This window comes from Schistocerca gregaria, chromosome 10, assembly GCF_023897955.1.
Source record: "Schistocerca gregaria isolate iqSchGreg1 chromosome 10, iqSchGreg1.2, whole genome shotgun sequence".
Taxonomy (NCBI): Eukaryota; Metazoa; Arthropoda; class Insecta; order Orthoptera; family Acrididae; genus Schistocerca; species Schistocerca gregaria.
Window position 1 is genome coordinate 74103572 of NC_064929.1, and position 16338 is coordinate 74119909.

The window sequence follows — 16338 nt, forward strand, 5'->3', positions numbered from 1 at the left end:
TTACAGGTAAACTGACAGGGTGAAATAAACTGACGGGAAAAAAATCGCAACACCAGAAGTAATTAATGTAGAGTAATGAAATTTCGGGGATATAATTGTTAGGTAACATATTTAAGCGATTTACATTGCAATATCAGGTTAATGTGCGCGCGAGATATGGCATTGCAAATGTGAAATGCTGGTAGAATATAACCGGTATAACAATGAGAATGTTGAATGCAAGCGAGCAAACGTGCATGGATTATGTTGTAGAGGTGCCGGATGTCAATTAGTGGGATGTAGTTCCATGCCAGTTACACTCGGTGGGTCAATAAACGAACGGTTAGCGCTGGTTGTGGATGACGCTGGGGCGGTCGTCCGATGATGTCCCGTGTGTGCTCGACTGGAGACATCTGGTGATCCAGTAGACCGAGGTAACACGTCGTCGACACTCTGTACAGCATATTTGGTTACAATTTTTTTTATTCCAGTCTTTGATCACAATATCAGTTCTTTTGACTATGGCCGGTTTCAGTCAGTGATGACCATCCTCAGATCTTCAACATAAAAATATATACACATAGTGAGCAGTGTGTCTTTCAACACAATACAGCATTACAATATACAATCATACAACCAGGGAAATGCACAGATAAAATTCGGCAAAACGTACCTTTTCTACACCATGTCCTAAAGTGATAAGGCCGTATGGCATCGCCAAAACATATAAATATACCCAGCACAGCATCGTCACATAGATCTAAAACAAGGTGCAGAATAAGCCACACCGTCCACACAGTCATTTTTGCAACTGGCTACTGAAGTACAGCAGCTACCAGAAATATGTTTTCCTACATCCTACATAGATGTCACTACTGTGGGCTATAGATGTAGTCATCATTTACGTAAGAAACATAATCTGATAAAAACACATTAGGTCAGGTACATATTGCAGAATTTTAAATATTGATAACTATTATAGAAATCAATTGTTTAATACGTACTACAATAACCAAATAATGTCTCGCGTTTTTATACCTAGCCTTGCTTGATGATTTAGGTCGAGAACAGTAGCCATTTGCCTTACTTCCATTCATTCGTCGCTCTAATCCTGTAACTGATTATGTCCTACCTATTCATGGATTATATGGCCAGACTAGATAGTTTTATTTATTGACTGCTAATATGTTGTTTAAACTTTTCTGTGGGAGACATATCACGATGTATGTAAAGACCTCTAGTGGTTAAATCCTTACGATCGGTGCACGCCTACATAACAGCCTGGCGGCCGACCCAACAGAGGGCTCTGATCATTGATATTTCTTTTGTCAGCTGTCATATACACATTTTATCTTTCATAGGTAATTTATAGGTTGCTACAGGCAATGTATTATGTATACTAATTTATGACCGTAAATTCACCACAAACGTGTGAAGTCTATTATCTTTATATATTTCCTTTTAATAATTTTATACGGGTAACTGTATTCGTCTTTTACTGTATCACAATTGGTTTCTATAATAGTTATCAATATTAAAAAGTCTGCAATATGTACCTGACCTAATGTGTTTTTATCAGATTGTGTTTCTTACGTAAATGATGATTACACCTAAAGCCCACAGTGCGGACATCTATGTAGGATGTAGGAAAACATATTTCTGGTAGCTGCTGTACTTCAGTAGCCAGTTGCAAAAACGACTGTGTGGACGAAGTGGCCTATTCTGCACCTTGTTTTAGATCTATGTGACGATGCTGTGCTGAGTATATTTATATGTTTTGACTATGCCATTACGGCCTTATCACTTTGCGACATGGTGTAGAAAAGGTACGTTTTATGTATTTTATCTGTACATTTCCCTGGTTGTATGATAGTATATTGTGATACGTAATACTATATTGCTTTGAAAGACACACTGCTCATTAGGTGTATATATTTCTGTATTGTAGATCTGAGGATGGTCATCACTGACTGTAACCGGTCATCGTCAAAAGAATTGATGTTGTGATCAAAGACTGGAATAAAAAACATTTGACAGAATTGGATCACTGTTCATATACGCGACTATGTCATAGCTGATGATATCTGGTTACAATAGCGGCACGTAGGCGAGCGTTATCCTGTCGGAAAACACCCCTTGGAAGGCTGTTCATGAATGGCAGTACGGCAGGTCGACTCACCAGATTGACGTACAGTTTTTCAGTCAGGGTACGTGGGATAACAACAAGAGTGATGCTGCAGTCATACGGAATCGCACTCCAGACCATAACTCCAGGAGTAAGCCCAATGTGTCTAGCACGCAGACAGGTTGGTTCCAGACCCTCAACTGGCTTCTAAGCAACAGACGGCCATCTATGGCACCGACCCAGAACCACTCTGACCTCTGATGAGGTCTCGTTTGACACGATTGAACTCACAAATGGCGGTTGTTTGGGGTCAGTGTAATGCGCCTGGCTCAGGACTGTCCTTGAGGTAACACAGTTGGTTGTGTCACTTGAGACGTCGCCTGCTGCTGCTGATGCGCCTGAGCCATACTTCTGGTCTTCCCTCTCGGTCGTGCCACGTGGCCGTCCGGAGCTCGGTCTTCTTGCGGCCGTACATTCTCGCGATCGCCAGCAATCACGTGGAGTGGCTACATCCCTGCCAAGCCCTTCTGCAATATTGCAGAAGGAGCTTCCAGCTTCTCGTAGGCCTATTACACGACTTCGTTCAAAATCAGTGATGTGTTGATAGCGCCATGTTTGTCGCCTTAAAGGCATTCTTGACTAACATCAACTCAGCACGTCCAACGTCAAAAGGTAACTAACGCTTACAGTCATTACAGCGTGTATGTAAAGCAAGCCTGATTTGCATCCTCATACTGGCGCTCCTGTATGCATCTTTCAGATGTAGAAACAAGCCTACTAAGTTTCGTTTATGACGCACAACTCCTTCTTGGTGTTGCAATTTCCGTCAGTGTAGTTGTTACATGAATAAAAGAGTGTCAGAGTTACAAGCGTACATATTACATATCTGTTCTCCTTTGGTCCCCTTATACATTGCCAACGAATGCACGGACCCACAGCTTCCAATACTGAGCTGCGTTTCTTACCTACCAGTATTTTTTAAAAAAGAATCGTACTTCCATCTATGAAACAGTTTCAAATGGCAGCTTACTTTACAAATGAGTAAGTGTGTAACGTACTTGATGTTAAGCATATAAGTGAGAAAAATTTAGAATATGTTTGAAATTATGTTTAAAGTTCCTTGGAAGTGGTCTCATTAGGAAACACTGGATAAATATAGCCTGCACAATTTACGCCCCATTTTAAGTTAGAGTTAGTTTTTTTCACGCAAATCAACATCTATTTTTATCCCTGAACTATGTGTTCCTAAGGATATAATTTTGCACGTGCAATGTGAATACTGTCTGCAAATTATGTTAGGAATGGAAGTAGTAGTAAACAAGCGAAATTGTAGTAAGCGAAAAAGTTTTTCCGTTTCCTCATTTTGCAAGAGTTTCGTAAAAGACTTAAATTACGGCATGTGTTAAGTTTGTTGGAAGTCGCTAAGTGTTCTCATTTTCAAATACTGGATGAATAAAGTCCGGGTATTTCCGCGTCGCCAATTACGCTGACTCAACACAAACAAAATTTCTAACTGTAGTACTTGTCTTATTGTGTTAAGCTTTTAATATGACGTTATGCTTCTTAATCAGCAGGTTATGACAGCATTTTGAATTTCCAAACTATCGGTAACTGTGTGAAATACCGAAAATTAAATTCTTATTGCCCCTGGCAGCTGTTTAGACAAAGGACATGTCATTACACAGTGGTTGTTTTGTTTCGTAAATATTGCTTTTAGTTACGCCTAAATTTCCGTTATTTTCGCCAGCATCGCGAGCCTAGCGACTAGCGGCACACGATCCAGGAAACAAGTTCCTGATGATGAGCCTGCAGTGGCTCGAAAACTAGTACAAGAAATCGTACGAAATTCAAAAAACGACTGATCGCGTATCTGTCTGTATGCGAAGGCTCATCTTACGAAGTACTGTAGGGATTTTGATGCGGTGTGCACTAACGGATGAGATTCACGAGGAATGTTTGTGTGAACCATCGCTACGCCAGACAACTCGTCCGATCGTAGACACTTAGCGAAGCCGGGTCGGGTCGCGGGAGCGTACATAAACCGCCGACAAAACTCCACGGCTACGCCTCACGAGTCACAAGAAAGACATCGCTCGGCGGATTCAGTAGCGGCCTGCTATACGGCCTTGAGGACATTCAGGTTGCGTGTGACAGAGGCTGCCGCCGGGAAAAGGCTTTTTTGTCCCCCTTGCCGCTAGCACAGAAACCCTTGCGCCGTTCTGCCCGCGTCTGTTTCTATACATCACGATCGGCTAATGCGCTCCCCTTGAGCCATCATCGTGTCCGTAGCAGCAGCCATTCGCAGCCCTCACCGCTAACAAGTATCTGCTGCCTTATGGATAGCTAGCTGCGTCCTCTTCCATTACCTTCGTACTTACAGCACTTGAAAGACGAGTGTCCGGATATGGGTTTCCTGAAGTACTACAGTATAATTCTCAAAAATAAATACTCGCACAAATAAAAGTCTCCTTCGAATATCAGATTTTCAAGCGCAGCTAACTACAAAGCATTTACAATACCTGAGTGCACAGCCGTAATAGTTTTACAATCGTATGATTCTAAGGTCGCTATTAGCAACATTTTCTTTGTTTTTATTTATATTATAAATTACACGTTGATTAACAGTTTATCTAATCACGTTTTTGTTAAAATAACATCACTTTATTTTCAATTACTGCTCGTATGAAGTTGAATAAAATTTTGATACAAATGTGCGAAATGAAAAAACATTGTGTACATTAAAGTACTATTAAATCTCTGGAAGTAAAAAAGTATTTTATTTTCTATGTACATAACGTTTCTTATTTTTGGCGTGAACATTGCATTTCCTTGCAATTAGCGATCAAAATAAAAGATTTCTTTATTTAACGTTATTCTGGCGACGATGCGGGTCGCAAATGGGGATATCTGCCGGCGTAACAGAGTGCAGGGTCGGCGCTTGGGAAGGAGCAGCTCGCACACGGCGGAGCGCGCCGGCCGCTCGCGTCTTACTGTCGTCAGCGTCCATCGCAAGTCACTGAAGGACACTGATGCCACGAAAAGGTGCAGGTCCGAGGCTACACCGCTCCCTACAGCAGGATAGCCGGCGATCTGTAGGTGCAGGCGAAGGTATTTCGGAGCGCACCGTTCAACGCACATTGTTGAATGCACCAGATGACCCCCACGTGTTATATTGTTGACCCAACGACATCATCAGTTACCATCAAAGTGGGTAAGGAATCATCGAGAAGGGCTCTGATTCCAATAGAAGCTTGTAGGCTGGTCACATTAATCACGTTTCATGTTACAAACTGACACTGCTGACAATATAAGTGACCGTCAGGAGCAACGGCGGCAGAAAACGTTTCACCGTGCCAAGGATGCAGACAGAGAAGCACAGTATGCTATGGGGGCCATCCACTTGGTACTCCATAGGATATGTGGTAATAAACGAAGCAGCCATGACAGGACTGGACTATCTGAAAATTACTGTGGCCCACCTGCGTCCCTTTATACGTGATGTCTACCCCAACGAAGGCGGCATCTTCCAGTAGGATAAGTGTGCACATCACATTGCTACAATGGTGCTACAGTGTTTTGGTAAGCACGATAGTGAACTCACGTTAGTCTTGGAAAAACACATCACAGATGCTATCGGGCGCATACTCTGCGTCCACAAACAATCGGCGAATTTATAGGAATTACATGACCTGTGCCTAGGCAATTGGTGCCACACACCGTTAGGAACCTGCCGAGGACATATCGGATACATGCCGCACAGAATGGCTTTCGAATCGCGTTCCAAAAGTGGGGCGACGCGCTACGAAGCAGGTGATGATACCCTGAGGCGACAAAAGTTGTGGGAAACATCTTAATATCGTGTCGGCCCTCCCTTTGCCCGGCGTACTGCAGCAAGTCGACGTGGCATGCACTCGACAAGTCGCTGGAAAGTCCTCTGAAGAAGCATTCAGCCATGCTGCCTCTACAGCCGTCCATAGCTCCACAAGTGCTGCCGGTGCATTTTTTGCACGAAATGACGTCTCAAATACGGCCCGTGAATGTTCGATATAGATCATGTCTGACGAACTCGTTGGCCAAACGAATCATTCAAACTGTACAGATTGTTCTTCAAACCATACGCGAACAACTGTGGCCCGGTGATATGGCGCATTGTCATCCATAAAAATTCCATCAATCTTCGGGAACATGACGTCCAAGAATAGCTGCAAATGGTCTGTAAGTAGCCCAACATCCAGAGGACCCAGTCCATTCCATGTAAATACAGCCCAAGCCATTATGGAGCTACCAACAACTTGCACAGTCCTTATTGACAGCTTGGGTCCACGATTTCGTGGGTTCTGTGCCACACTCGAACCCTACTATCAACTCTTACCGACTGAAATCGACACTTTTCTTATCAAGCTACGGTTTTGCAGACGTCTAGAGACCAACAGAAACGGTGACGAACCCAGGAGAGGCGCAGCAGGCGATGTTGTGCTGTTAGCAAAGGCACTCGCGTCGGGCGTTGCTGGCATAGCCCATTGACCCACAATTTCACAGCCTGTCCCTACGGATATAATCGTCATACGTCCTATACAGATTTCTGCGTTTATGTAACGCAGTGTTGCGTATCCGTTAGCACTGACAACTCTACGTAAATGGGTTGGGTTGTTTGGGGAAGGAGACCTGACAGCGAGGTCATCGGTCTCATCGGATTAGGGAAGGAAGTTGCCCGTGCCCTTTCTTAGCAACCATCCCGGAATTTGCCTGGACCGATTTAGGGAAATCACGGAAAACCTAATTCAGGATGGCCGGTCGCGGGACTGAACCGTCCGCGGGATTGAACCCCCGAATGTGAGTCCAGTGCCTAACCACTGCGCCAGCTCGCTCGGTGGCCTTACGAGAAGGCTTTCCGTTACTGCGTTGTCTGTGGTGAGAGGTAATGCCGGAAAATGGATATTCTCGGCACATTCTTGACGCTGTGGATCTCGGAATGGTTCTGAGCACTATGTGACTTAACTTCTGAGGCCATCAGTCCCCTAGAACTTAGAACTACTTAAACCTAACTAACTTTTTGGACATCACACACATCCATGCCCGAGGCAGGATTCGAACCTGCGACCGTAGCGGTCGCACGGTTCCAGACTGAAGCGCCTAGAACCGCTCGGCCACTTCGGCCGGCGGATCTCGGAATATTGAATTCCCTAAAGATTTCCGAAATGGAATGTCCCATGCATCTAGGTGCAACTACCTACGTCTTTTAATTGCCGTCGTGCGGCCACAATCACGTCGTAAACCTTTTCCACTTGAAAATGATAGCAACGCCAATCCACTGCCCTTTTATATCTTGTGCACGCGATGTTGTCCCCACGTGTAAACTTGTATACTGGTATGCCAGTGTTTGCAGGCTATGCAGATGGACTCGGTCGCGACAGACAAGCGCCGAGAGCCGTCACGGACGAGTCATCGGGCCCGAGGCTGGGCGCGCGCGCCCCCAGAAAGCGGCCGGCCCAGATGCGGGGCTGGTTTTTGCCGCCGCTTTTTGCCGGCGGGCCCGCGGGCCGTGAGAAGGCCGGCCAGGGCGTTCACACACGCCCGCCGAGCATCTGCATAATCCGGCAGCGCCACAAAGCGCTCCCTACCGCCGACACTCTTTCATTCACCCGCTCACCGTGTACCGGGTTCCAGTGCTGAAGTCTCTCCCCATTCACAGTCGATACACTATTTGCGGCCGAGTTACCCCTTCTTTCAACAATAACATCCCGTAGATCCCACGAATTAAAAAAAAAAGAAGAGCCCATTTGATGGAAGAAAGCACGGCCCACACTCGCTTAGCAGAAGTGACCCACTACACTACCGTTCAGTTTCACTGGAAACAGTCTGGTGTAGAATCTTAGTCCAAACCTAACAAGGTACAGTATCTCAAACAGAATGACGTCCTCCATCCCAGCCACAATGTATTCCGCACTTTGCTCCGGTTTCCTTCCCTTATGTCTGCAATAACACTCTTATTTAATTGCTATCTTTTTTTACTTTATTAATAATTACAAATTGTATATGATAACTGCAACATTGATCGAGAACTGTTGCGTAAATTCTATAGAAGCAACCAGCTTTTAACCCGGATACAGGACGTTAAACACGTGTATGTGTACACCCATGTGTCACGATCCTTCGCCCCGAAGCACGCTGACAACATTATTGGCACCGCTGCAGTGTTCATCACCGCGATATGGTTGACGCAGTGACAGATTGCGTTCCACAATTTAGTAGTATTCCGAGACAGCTAAATACTAAAAAGAAAGATAAACGGGTTTGTTCCAGCATTTTGACCCCCACTCCCAACACTAGGACCATCTTCCTCTCATAGTATTATTATACAAATAAATAAGTCGTGTATGTACGAAATTTAGTTATATTGCTCCAGAAGTTGCTGAATTATGCTTTATGCTGAATTATACTTCCGCAGTGTACGAACTCTAGAGATTGGTCGATGAGAGGATACCGAACAATAAAGGTCCAATGAACTTGTGTCCGGAAATGCACGGTTTCCATGCTACAGACCATTTATTCACTCATACTTTGTTACAGAGATTGCGGTCTAATACGCGCTGTACAATGCAGCCCCAGTTACAGTATGTATGGTTTGCTCCTAGAGGGTGATACCGTTCCTCATACGCCATGCCCTAGCGCCCTCTCCTGCCATACTAATTAATGATGTGACTGATTCACTTCTCTTGCTGACTCACCTCGGTGTGGATGTGACACAGCGTTGCACACAATGATTCCGTATTCGAATCGACAGCTTGCCGATATGGTGTTTACTTACGGAAAGGCAAAGAGCATAACAACCACAGTATTCAATGTTTGTAACAGTGTTTCGCCGTTTGTCTGAGGCAGGGACGTTTCAGGAAGCAGGAAATCATGATGGACGTACCCGAAATGTTCGGAAACTAGACTTCGAGGAAAATGTGATTAACACTGCGAAAAACGACCGCCGTGACAGTACCAGGCAGTTGGCCCGCTAGTACAGGGTAAGCCAGACGACCGTGTGGAACATTACTATCCTTATCACTTACAGCGCGTGTAGGGCTTACTAGCGACAGACTTTCCACATCGGGAGCAGTTTTGTCACTAGTTTATTCAACAGGCAACCACAATTCCGGGATTTGTGTCATTCATCCTATTCACAAATGAGGGCATCTTAACGCGGAGTGGTATCTTTATCCTTCATAACAGTCATCTGTGGGATAGTATGCATAATCCCCATTGTATGGTGACAGCGAATCATCAGCATCGGTGCAGCCGGAATGAGCGGACCGGGATAACTGGCTACTGTATTTTGGAGACCAGTCTCCCTTCCACGTCGCCAAACACGCCAGAACTATGCGGGTGACTTTGCCTCACCTGCTGGAAGAAGCGCCACTGACGATTCGAAGGCTTATGTGGCTGTTAGGTGATGGTGGTCCAGCCCATTTCGCCGTTGACGTCCGCACGCTTGTCAGTCTTGGTTTCCCTGGTCGATGGATCGGACGATGGGGTCCAGTTGCATGGCCTGCTCGTTCTCCAGATCTTAACCCGTGCGATTTGTGTTTATGAGGCCATCGCAAAAGCATCGTATATGCAGAGTCCATTCCAGATGTGGAGACACTGGAGCAGCGTATTCGTGTTGCCTTTGACGCTGTTCGGATGTAGCCTGCCCGATGTGAACGCGTGAGACAGAACATGCTACCGAGAGTACACACATGTGTTGAGGCGCATGATGCCATTTTCAATATGTACTGTAACTGTGGCTGAATGGTGCAGCGCCTATTAGACCGCAGTCTCTGTAACAATGTATGATTGAATAAATGGTCTCTAGCATGGAAACCATGCATTTCCGGACGTAAGTATATCAGACCTCTTTTTGTTCTGTATTTTATAAGTACAAAGGGAAGGGACGAGTAGAGGGGAATAAAGGAAGCAAATAATCCTGATCAATATAGGCCCCGAAACAGTTTCCCTGATAAGACGCGTGCACAAGTGCTGTCATGCTACTGTTCAAAAAGACTGAATGTCCAAGGCCACGTTTTTGCTGCTGATTCCCTGCTGACACATCGCTGTCGGTTAGCTGTCACACTGTCATGTGGTTGTTCGAGAATATGTAGCACGAGTATTCGACAGCGAGAGTATCTGTCGTGGCATCCCGTGTCCTCCTACTCGAACCCATTAGGTTTTTATGTGGGTGGATATTTAAAAGCTTTGGTGTACTCCAGCCCTATCGATAATGTCGATGAACTCTGCGCTGTTGATAGTTTTTAATTAGTGGTCTCTATACAACCTGGATGCAAAACAATGGTCTCTGAGCACAGAGTCGAAGGCGTCCCTGCAAATTCTGTCTGCTGCCAATATGTAGTTTGAAAAAAGTTGGCCTGTACGTGATAAAAAATTATTTACTTATTTATGATTTTGAACCCTTTGTCAATATACAATATAATAAGCAGCAGAACAGCAAAATATTTCCTTTGTGTGTTCTTACGATATTTCGTGGCAACCGTATTGTAGTTAGGCAAGATAGCTGGAGTTCGACATCCAGATCAATACTGTAAACACGTTCTGAAACGTTCCTTCACATGAATGGTGGCCACGTGGAATTCCTGTTGTCATGCGTTTGTTCTCAAGAGCAGATTTGCGGTTTGGACCCTTGGGGCTCTGTTATAAGGTATTCGTATCTGGGAAACGACTGATTTCCAGACCTATGTTCATTAGCTTTATTTGCGTTTTTCTCTGTCCTCTAGTCGCTCCATTTGTTTCTACATACACCCTGCATTTATACCTACAGGGGATAGACAAAATAATGTGAACAGTGATAGTCATGGGATGGCGGTGTTCGACGCAGGCAAGGCGCGTGGCGCGCTGGACTGTGCGAGTTCAGCACGGACTAGGCGCCAGTGCAGATTGTTTACGAGTAGTGCACGCTTCGCATTTGCATTCAGATTCCGGGGTGGACGTGCAATGAAAAGCCTAACAGAGTTCCAAAGAGGACAGATGGTGGGGACCCGGATAGGTGGGGCATCAGTAACCAAGATAGCCAACTTACTGAATGTTTCAAGAACGACAGTTTCAACAGTTATGACAGCCTACACAAAACATGGAGAGACATCATCGTGTAAACGTAATAGTGGGCGCAAATCAAAACTAAATGTCAAAGATCGTCATACGCTGACACGAATTGTGTCAAAACATCACAAAGCTAAGCGGCTAAAGTGACAGCAGAGCTCAATAGCAATCTTCGAGACCACGTATCTATCGATACTGTACGCCGAGGACTCCGTGAAGCGAATATTCATGGACGAGCTGCTATACCGAAACAATTAGTGATGGCAACCAACGCAAAGAAGCGTATGTATCCTGGACGGCTGATTAGTGGAAACACGTTATATGGTCCGATTAGTCAACGTTTTAGTTATTTTCAGGACAGGGCCGGGTTTACGTCTGGAGAACGTCAAAAGAAGCCTACAATCCTGACTGCTTGATTCCAACGGTTGAGCACGAAGGTGGAGGTGTGATGGCGTGGAAAGCGATATCATGGTATTCTGCTGGTCCCATGATTACTCCCAGAGGCCGTGTTGCAGCCAAAGATTATGTGATATTTTAGGTAATCAAGTGCACCTCATGATTCAAATGATGTTTCCCAACAATGACGCCATATTTCAGAACGATAATGCACCCATTCACAGAACCAGGACAGTATAATCGTGGTATGAGGAGCATCCAACTGAATTGCACAGTCTTACCTGGTCAGCAATTACTGACAGCCTTGGGAGAGCCAGTCCTGACAAAACTCTCCCGTCTGGTGAGCAAGATGAATCAGACAGGCGAAATACTCTCAAACTTCAAGAAGAATATAATTCCAATCCCAAAGAAAGCAGGTGTTGACAGATGAGAAACTTACCGAACTATCAGTTTAATAAGTCACAGCTGCAAAATACAAACACGAATTCTTTACAGACGAATGGAAAAATGGTAGAAGCCGACTTCGGGGAAGATCAGTTTGGATTCTGTAGAAATATTGGAACACGTGAGGCTATACTGACCCTACGACTTATCTTAGAAGAAAGATTAAGGAAAGGCAAACCTACTTTTCTAGGATTTGTAGACTTAGAGAAAGCTTTTGACAATGTTGACTGGAATACTCTTTTTCAAATTCTGAAGGTGGCAGGGGTAAAATACAGGGAGCGAAAGGCTATTTACAATTTATACAGATACCAGATGGCAGTTATAAGAGTCGAGGGGCATGAAAGGGAAGCAGTGGTTGGGAAGGCTGTGAGACAGGGTTGTAACCTCTCCCCTGTGTTATTCAATCTGTATACTGAGCAAGCAGTAAAGGAAACAAAAGAAAAGTTCGGAGTAGGTATTAGAAACCATGGAGAAGAAATAAAAACTTTGTGGTTCGCCGATGACTTTGTAATTCTGTCAGAGACAGCACACTTAAAAGTAATAAAGGAGTTTTGGTATTTGGGGAGCAAAATAACTAATGATGGTCGAAGTAGAGAGGATATAAAATGTAGACTGGCAATGGCAAGGAAAGCGTTTCTGAAGAAGAGAAATTTGTTAACATCGAGTATAGATTAAATGTGAGGAAGTTGTTTCTGAAAGTATTTGTATGGAGTGTAACCATGTATGGAAGTGAAACATGAACGATAAATAGTTTGAACAAGAAGAGAATATAAACTTTCGAAATGTGGTGCTACAGAAGAATACTGAAGATAAGGTGGATAGATCACGTAACTAATGAGGAGGTATTGAATAGAATTGGGGAGAAGACGAGTTTGTGGCACGACTTGACTAGAAGAAGGGATCGGTTGGTAGGACATGTTCTGGGGCATCAAGGGATCACCAATTCAGTATTGGAGGGAAGCGTGAAGGGTAAAAATCGTGGAGGGAGACCAAGAGATGAATACACCAAGCAGATTCAGAAGGATGTAGGTTGCAGTAGGTACTGGGAGACGAAGAAGCTTGCACAAGATAGAGTAGCATGGAGAGCTGCATCAAACCAGTCTCTGGACTGAAGACCACAACAACAACAACAACAACAACCTGGTCAGCACAGTCCCCGGCCTTGAGCACTATCGAACCCTCGGGTGCGGTACTGGAAAGCAGACTCTGGAGTGGATTTCCGCCTCAGTCTTCACTGTAGGAGTTAAAAGAGGTGCACACATAGAACTCTACTGGAGACTGTACAATCATTGTATACCAGTATGCCAAGAAGAAATGCAGCTGTATTACGGGCAAAAAGGGGGGTACAACCCCTTATTAATAAACCATTCCCAAGCAAGTACGGGTGTTCGCATTATTTTGCCTTTCCCCTGTAGATGTAACTAAACAGAAGGTAAAATTTGTGCTTTCTATGACCCTGAAGTAGAAAATAATGTAAGTGTTCAAACGGTCGACCCTTCCCCGTCAGGGACGGGAATGAAACGTGAAGAAAAGTAGTCGTCCTGAAGAGGTCTACTGCAAAGAGTGCCGAAACAGTTTTCGGCAGACGCTACCTGCAGGCGTGGCTCCGTAGGCGGCGCGGCCGAGCGCCAGCTGCTGGGGGTGGTACTGACCGGCCTTCCTGGAGGCGTCGCCGGCCGCCCCCACTGGCACCGCCGGCTGCAGCTGCAGCTGCTGCGCCTTGCGTTTGTGTCGGCACGCCGAGCGCGCGTCCGCCTTGTCGCACGCCTCGGGGGACGACGGCCGCGTCGACACCTGCCGGCAAACACGAGCTCAGTGCCAGACACCTGTGGCCGGCCGAAGCCGCACAAATGTGTGCGACCACCTGGACTGACACACTACTTAAACAAACTTATGCTAAGAACAACAAACACACACACGCCCGAGAGAGGACTCGAGCCTCCGGCGGGAGGAGCGGTGCAAACCGTAACAGGCCGCTGTCACTCCGCGCGGCAAACAGCACTTTCATACGCGCTGTCTTTCCCCCTGTATGGAAATTCAAATGACATAAACGGAATACAAATTTACCCACCTTTTTCATGTAAATCAATATCTAAAAAAATGGAACTGGTATTTTTGCACGAAAATTCCTATACACATTTCCACGCGATATTTCCGCACGGATCGAAAAGCCGTACAGTATAAAAACTTTATATCCAAGTGTCGTATAACTCCGAAACTCTCACAAAACGTACTAAAGGTCACATTGACCTGCTGTTGCTTTATGCGAATAAATGCCAACATACAGAGGACAATGTCTAACAACAGTTGTAAATCGTGCTCTGTAGAAGTAAGTACAGAGGTTGCGGATTAAGGACGGAAAACACCACCGTGATTTGACAACGACATTCGGAAAATGCTGAGGCAGCAAAGGCTCTTGCAGAATACGCAAATGACGACAGGAGAAATCAGTAGAAATTCGCGCACTTATAATACTGTCACCGCCATACTTTAGCATGCTTTTGAGAACCCGAGAAAATTCTGGTCCTACGTAAAATCACTAGCGGACCTATGCCATCTAACTAGTGACTCGTTGACCAATCTGGTTTGGCAGTAGAAGACAGCAAATGGAAACCCGCAGTTTTAAATGTCACATGCAGCAAAAACACACAAAAATACCGTCGTTTGACCATCGTAACCTCCCGGATGGAGGCCACACTGCATCCCTGGCGTTGAGGAACAAGTGAGGATTAGAAAGCAAATATGTCACCGGATCCGGGTGGAATGCCCTTTCGGTTTAACAAATATTACACTGCAGCACAGGCCCCTCAGTTAGCTTGCATTTATTGCGAATCTCTCGCCCAGGGCGAAATCCGAAGCGACTTCTGTGTATCGGAAGTGCAAAATTGCGGAGCACTATCTTCAGCACGGGAAAACTTCTGTCCGCGAGTCGACACGGTTTCAGAAGGCATCGTTCGTGTGAAACTCGCCTGTCGTTTTTCTCACATGATATTCTGCGAACTATGGATGAAGGGCAAGCGGCAGATTCCATATTCCTAGATTTCCGGAAAGCGTTTGGCACGGAGCATCACTGCAGTTGTTAACGACGTTCTGAGCATAAAGAATCGGTTCCCGATATGTGAGTGGCTCGAAGACTTGCTAAGTAATAAAACCCAGTGCACTGTCCTAGATGGCGAAGGTTCATCAGAGACCAAGGGTACACACACACGTATAAAACGTAAAACTAAATCAGCTGATGAGGTGTCGTCAGCTAAAGATTTTGTCGCAGGGCAGCCGAAGTAGGACATCGCTACAGAACGTGGACCGCTGTCAACCGGGCGCCACACGGACACAGGTGGATCTTCACGGCGCAGGAGAGAGCCGTGGGTCAGCCAAGCGTGGCCAGTGCGGAGCCGGTACCGAACCACAGAGGCCGTGCCAGAAGCCCGCACGGAGCACATCCACACATTCGTAGTCTCCTTCATGGCACGCAGTTTGTTGTGCATACCAAGGTTATACCATTAGATCTCCCAAAGCCGAAAAACCTTGCGGCGTAATACTGAACGCAGGTCAGTTTCAGAAATGCCCAACTACAGAAGCGGTTTCCGTCTACCCTGTTTGGCCAGCCTGTCAGATTGTTCATTGCCTGGTATGCCGACGTGTCCTGGGGTCCACACGAACACCACTGAACGCTGGACCGTTCCAGGGCGCAGATGGACTCCTGGATGGTCGCTACCAAAGGATGGCGAGGGTTGCACTGATCGACAGCTTGTAGGCTGCTCAGTGATTCAGTACACAGAAGAAACGACTCGCCAGGGCAAGAGCGGGTGTGGTCAAGAGCACGGGACATGGCCGCCAGCTCTGCACTGAAAACACTGCAGCCATACGGCAAGGAGCGCTGTTCAATACGCCCTCTTTGAACACAGGCGAAGCCAACGGGACCATAAGCCATCGTGCCGTCGGTGTAAACCACCTCAGAGCCCTGGGCCATGTCAAGAAGCGAGAGGAAGTGACAGTGGGGAGCCGCGGGGTTAACTGAGTACTTAGGGCCAGTCAACTGAGTCATGAGGCCCGTGCCAAAGATCCATGCAGGTGTATGTGGGTGGACCTCGAGTATAGGTGGTAAAGGGAAGGACTCCAGTTCAGACAGAAGGGATCGGGCGCGAACCGCAATCGTGAGCCCTGACCTGGGCCGCCGATGCGGGAGATGAACAGCCGTGGCTGGGAAAAGGAGACGGTAATTCGGATGCTCGACAGAGCTACGAATGTGCGTACAGTTGTGAAAGGCCGGTCTGCAATGGAGGGACTCCAGCCTCCACCAGTATGCTGGTCACCGG

At 46.0% G+C, this 16338-nt stretch overlaps 1 protein-coding gene across 1 annotated transcript in view; it reads right to left on the reverse strand.

Moving 5' to 3' along the window:
• Nucleotides 1–16338, reverse strand: part of LOC126293593 (histone-lysine N-methyltransferase 2D-like) — a 435002-nt gene that overhangs the window by 100910 nt on the left and 317754 nt on the right. Inside the window, exon 4 of the mRNA XM_049986869.1 lies at nucleotides 13675–13816. Coding sequence (XP_049842826.1) covers nucleotides 13675–13816 — 142 coding nt within the window. The remainder of the gene's footprint in view (nucleotides 1–13674; nucleotides 13817–16338) is intronic.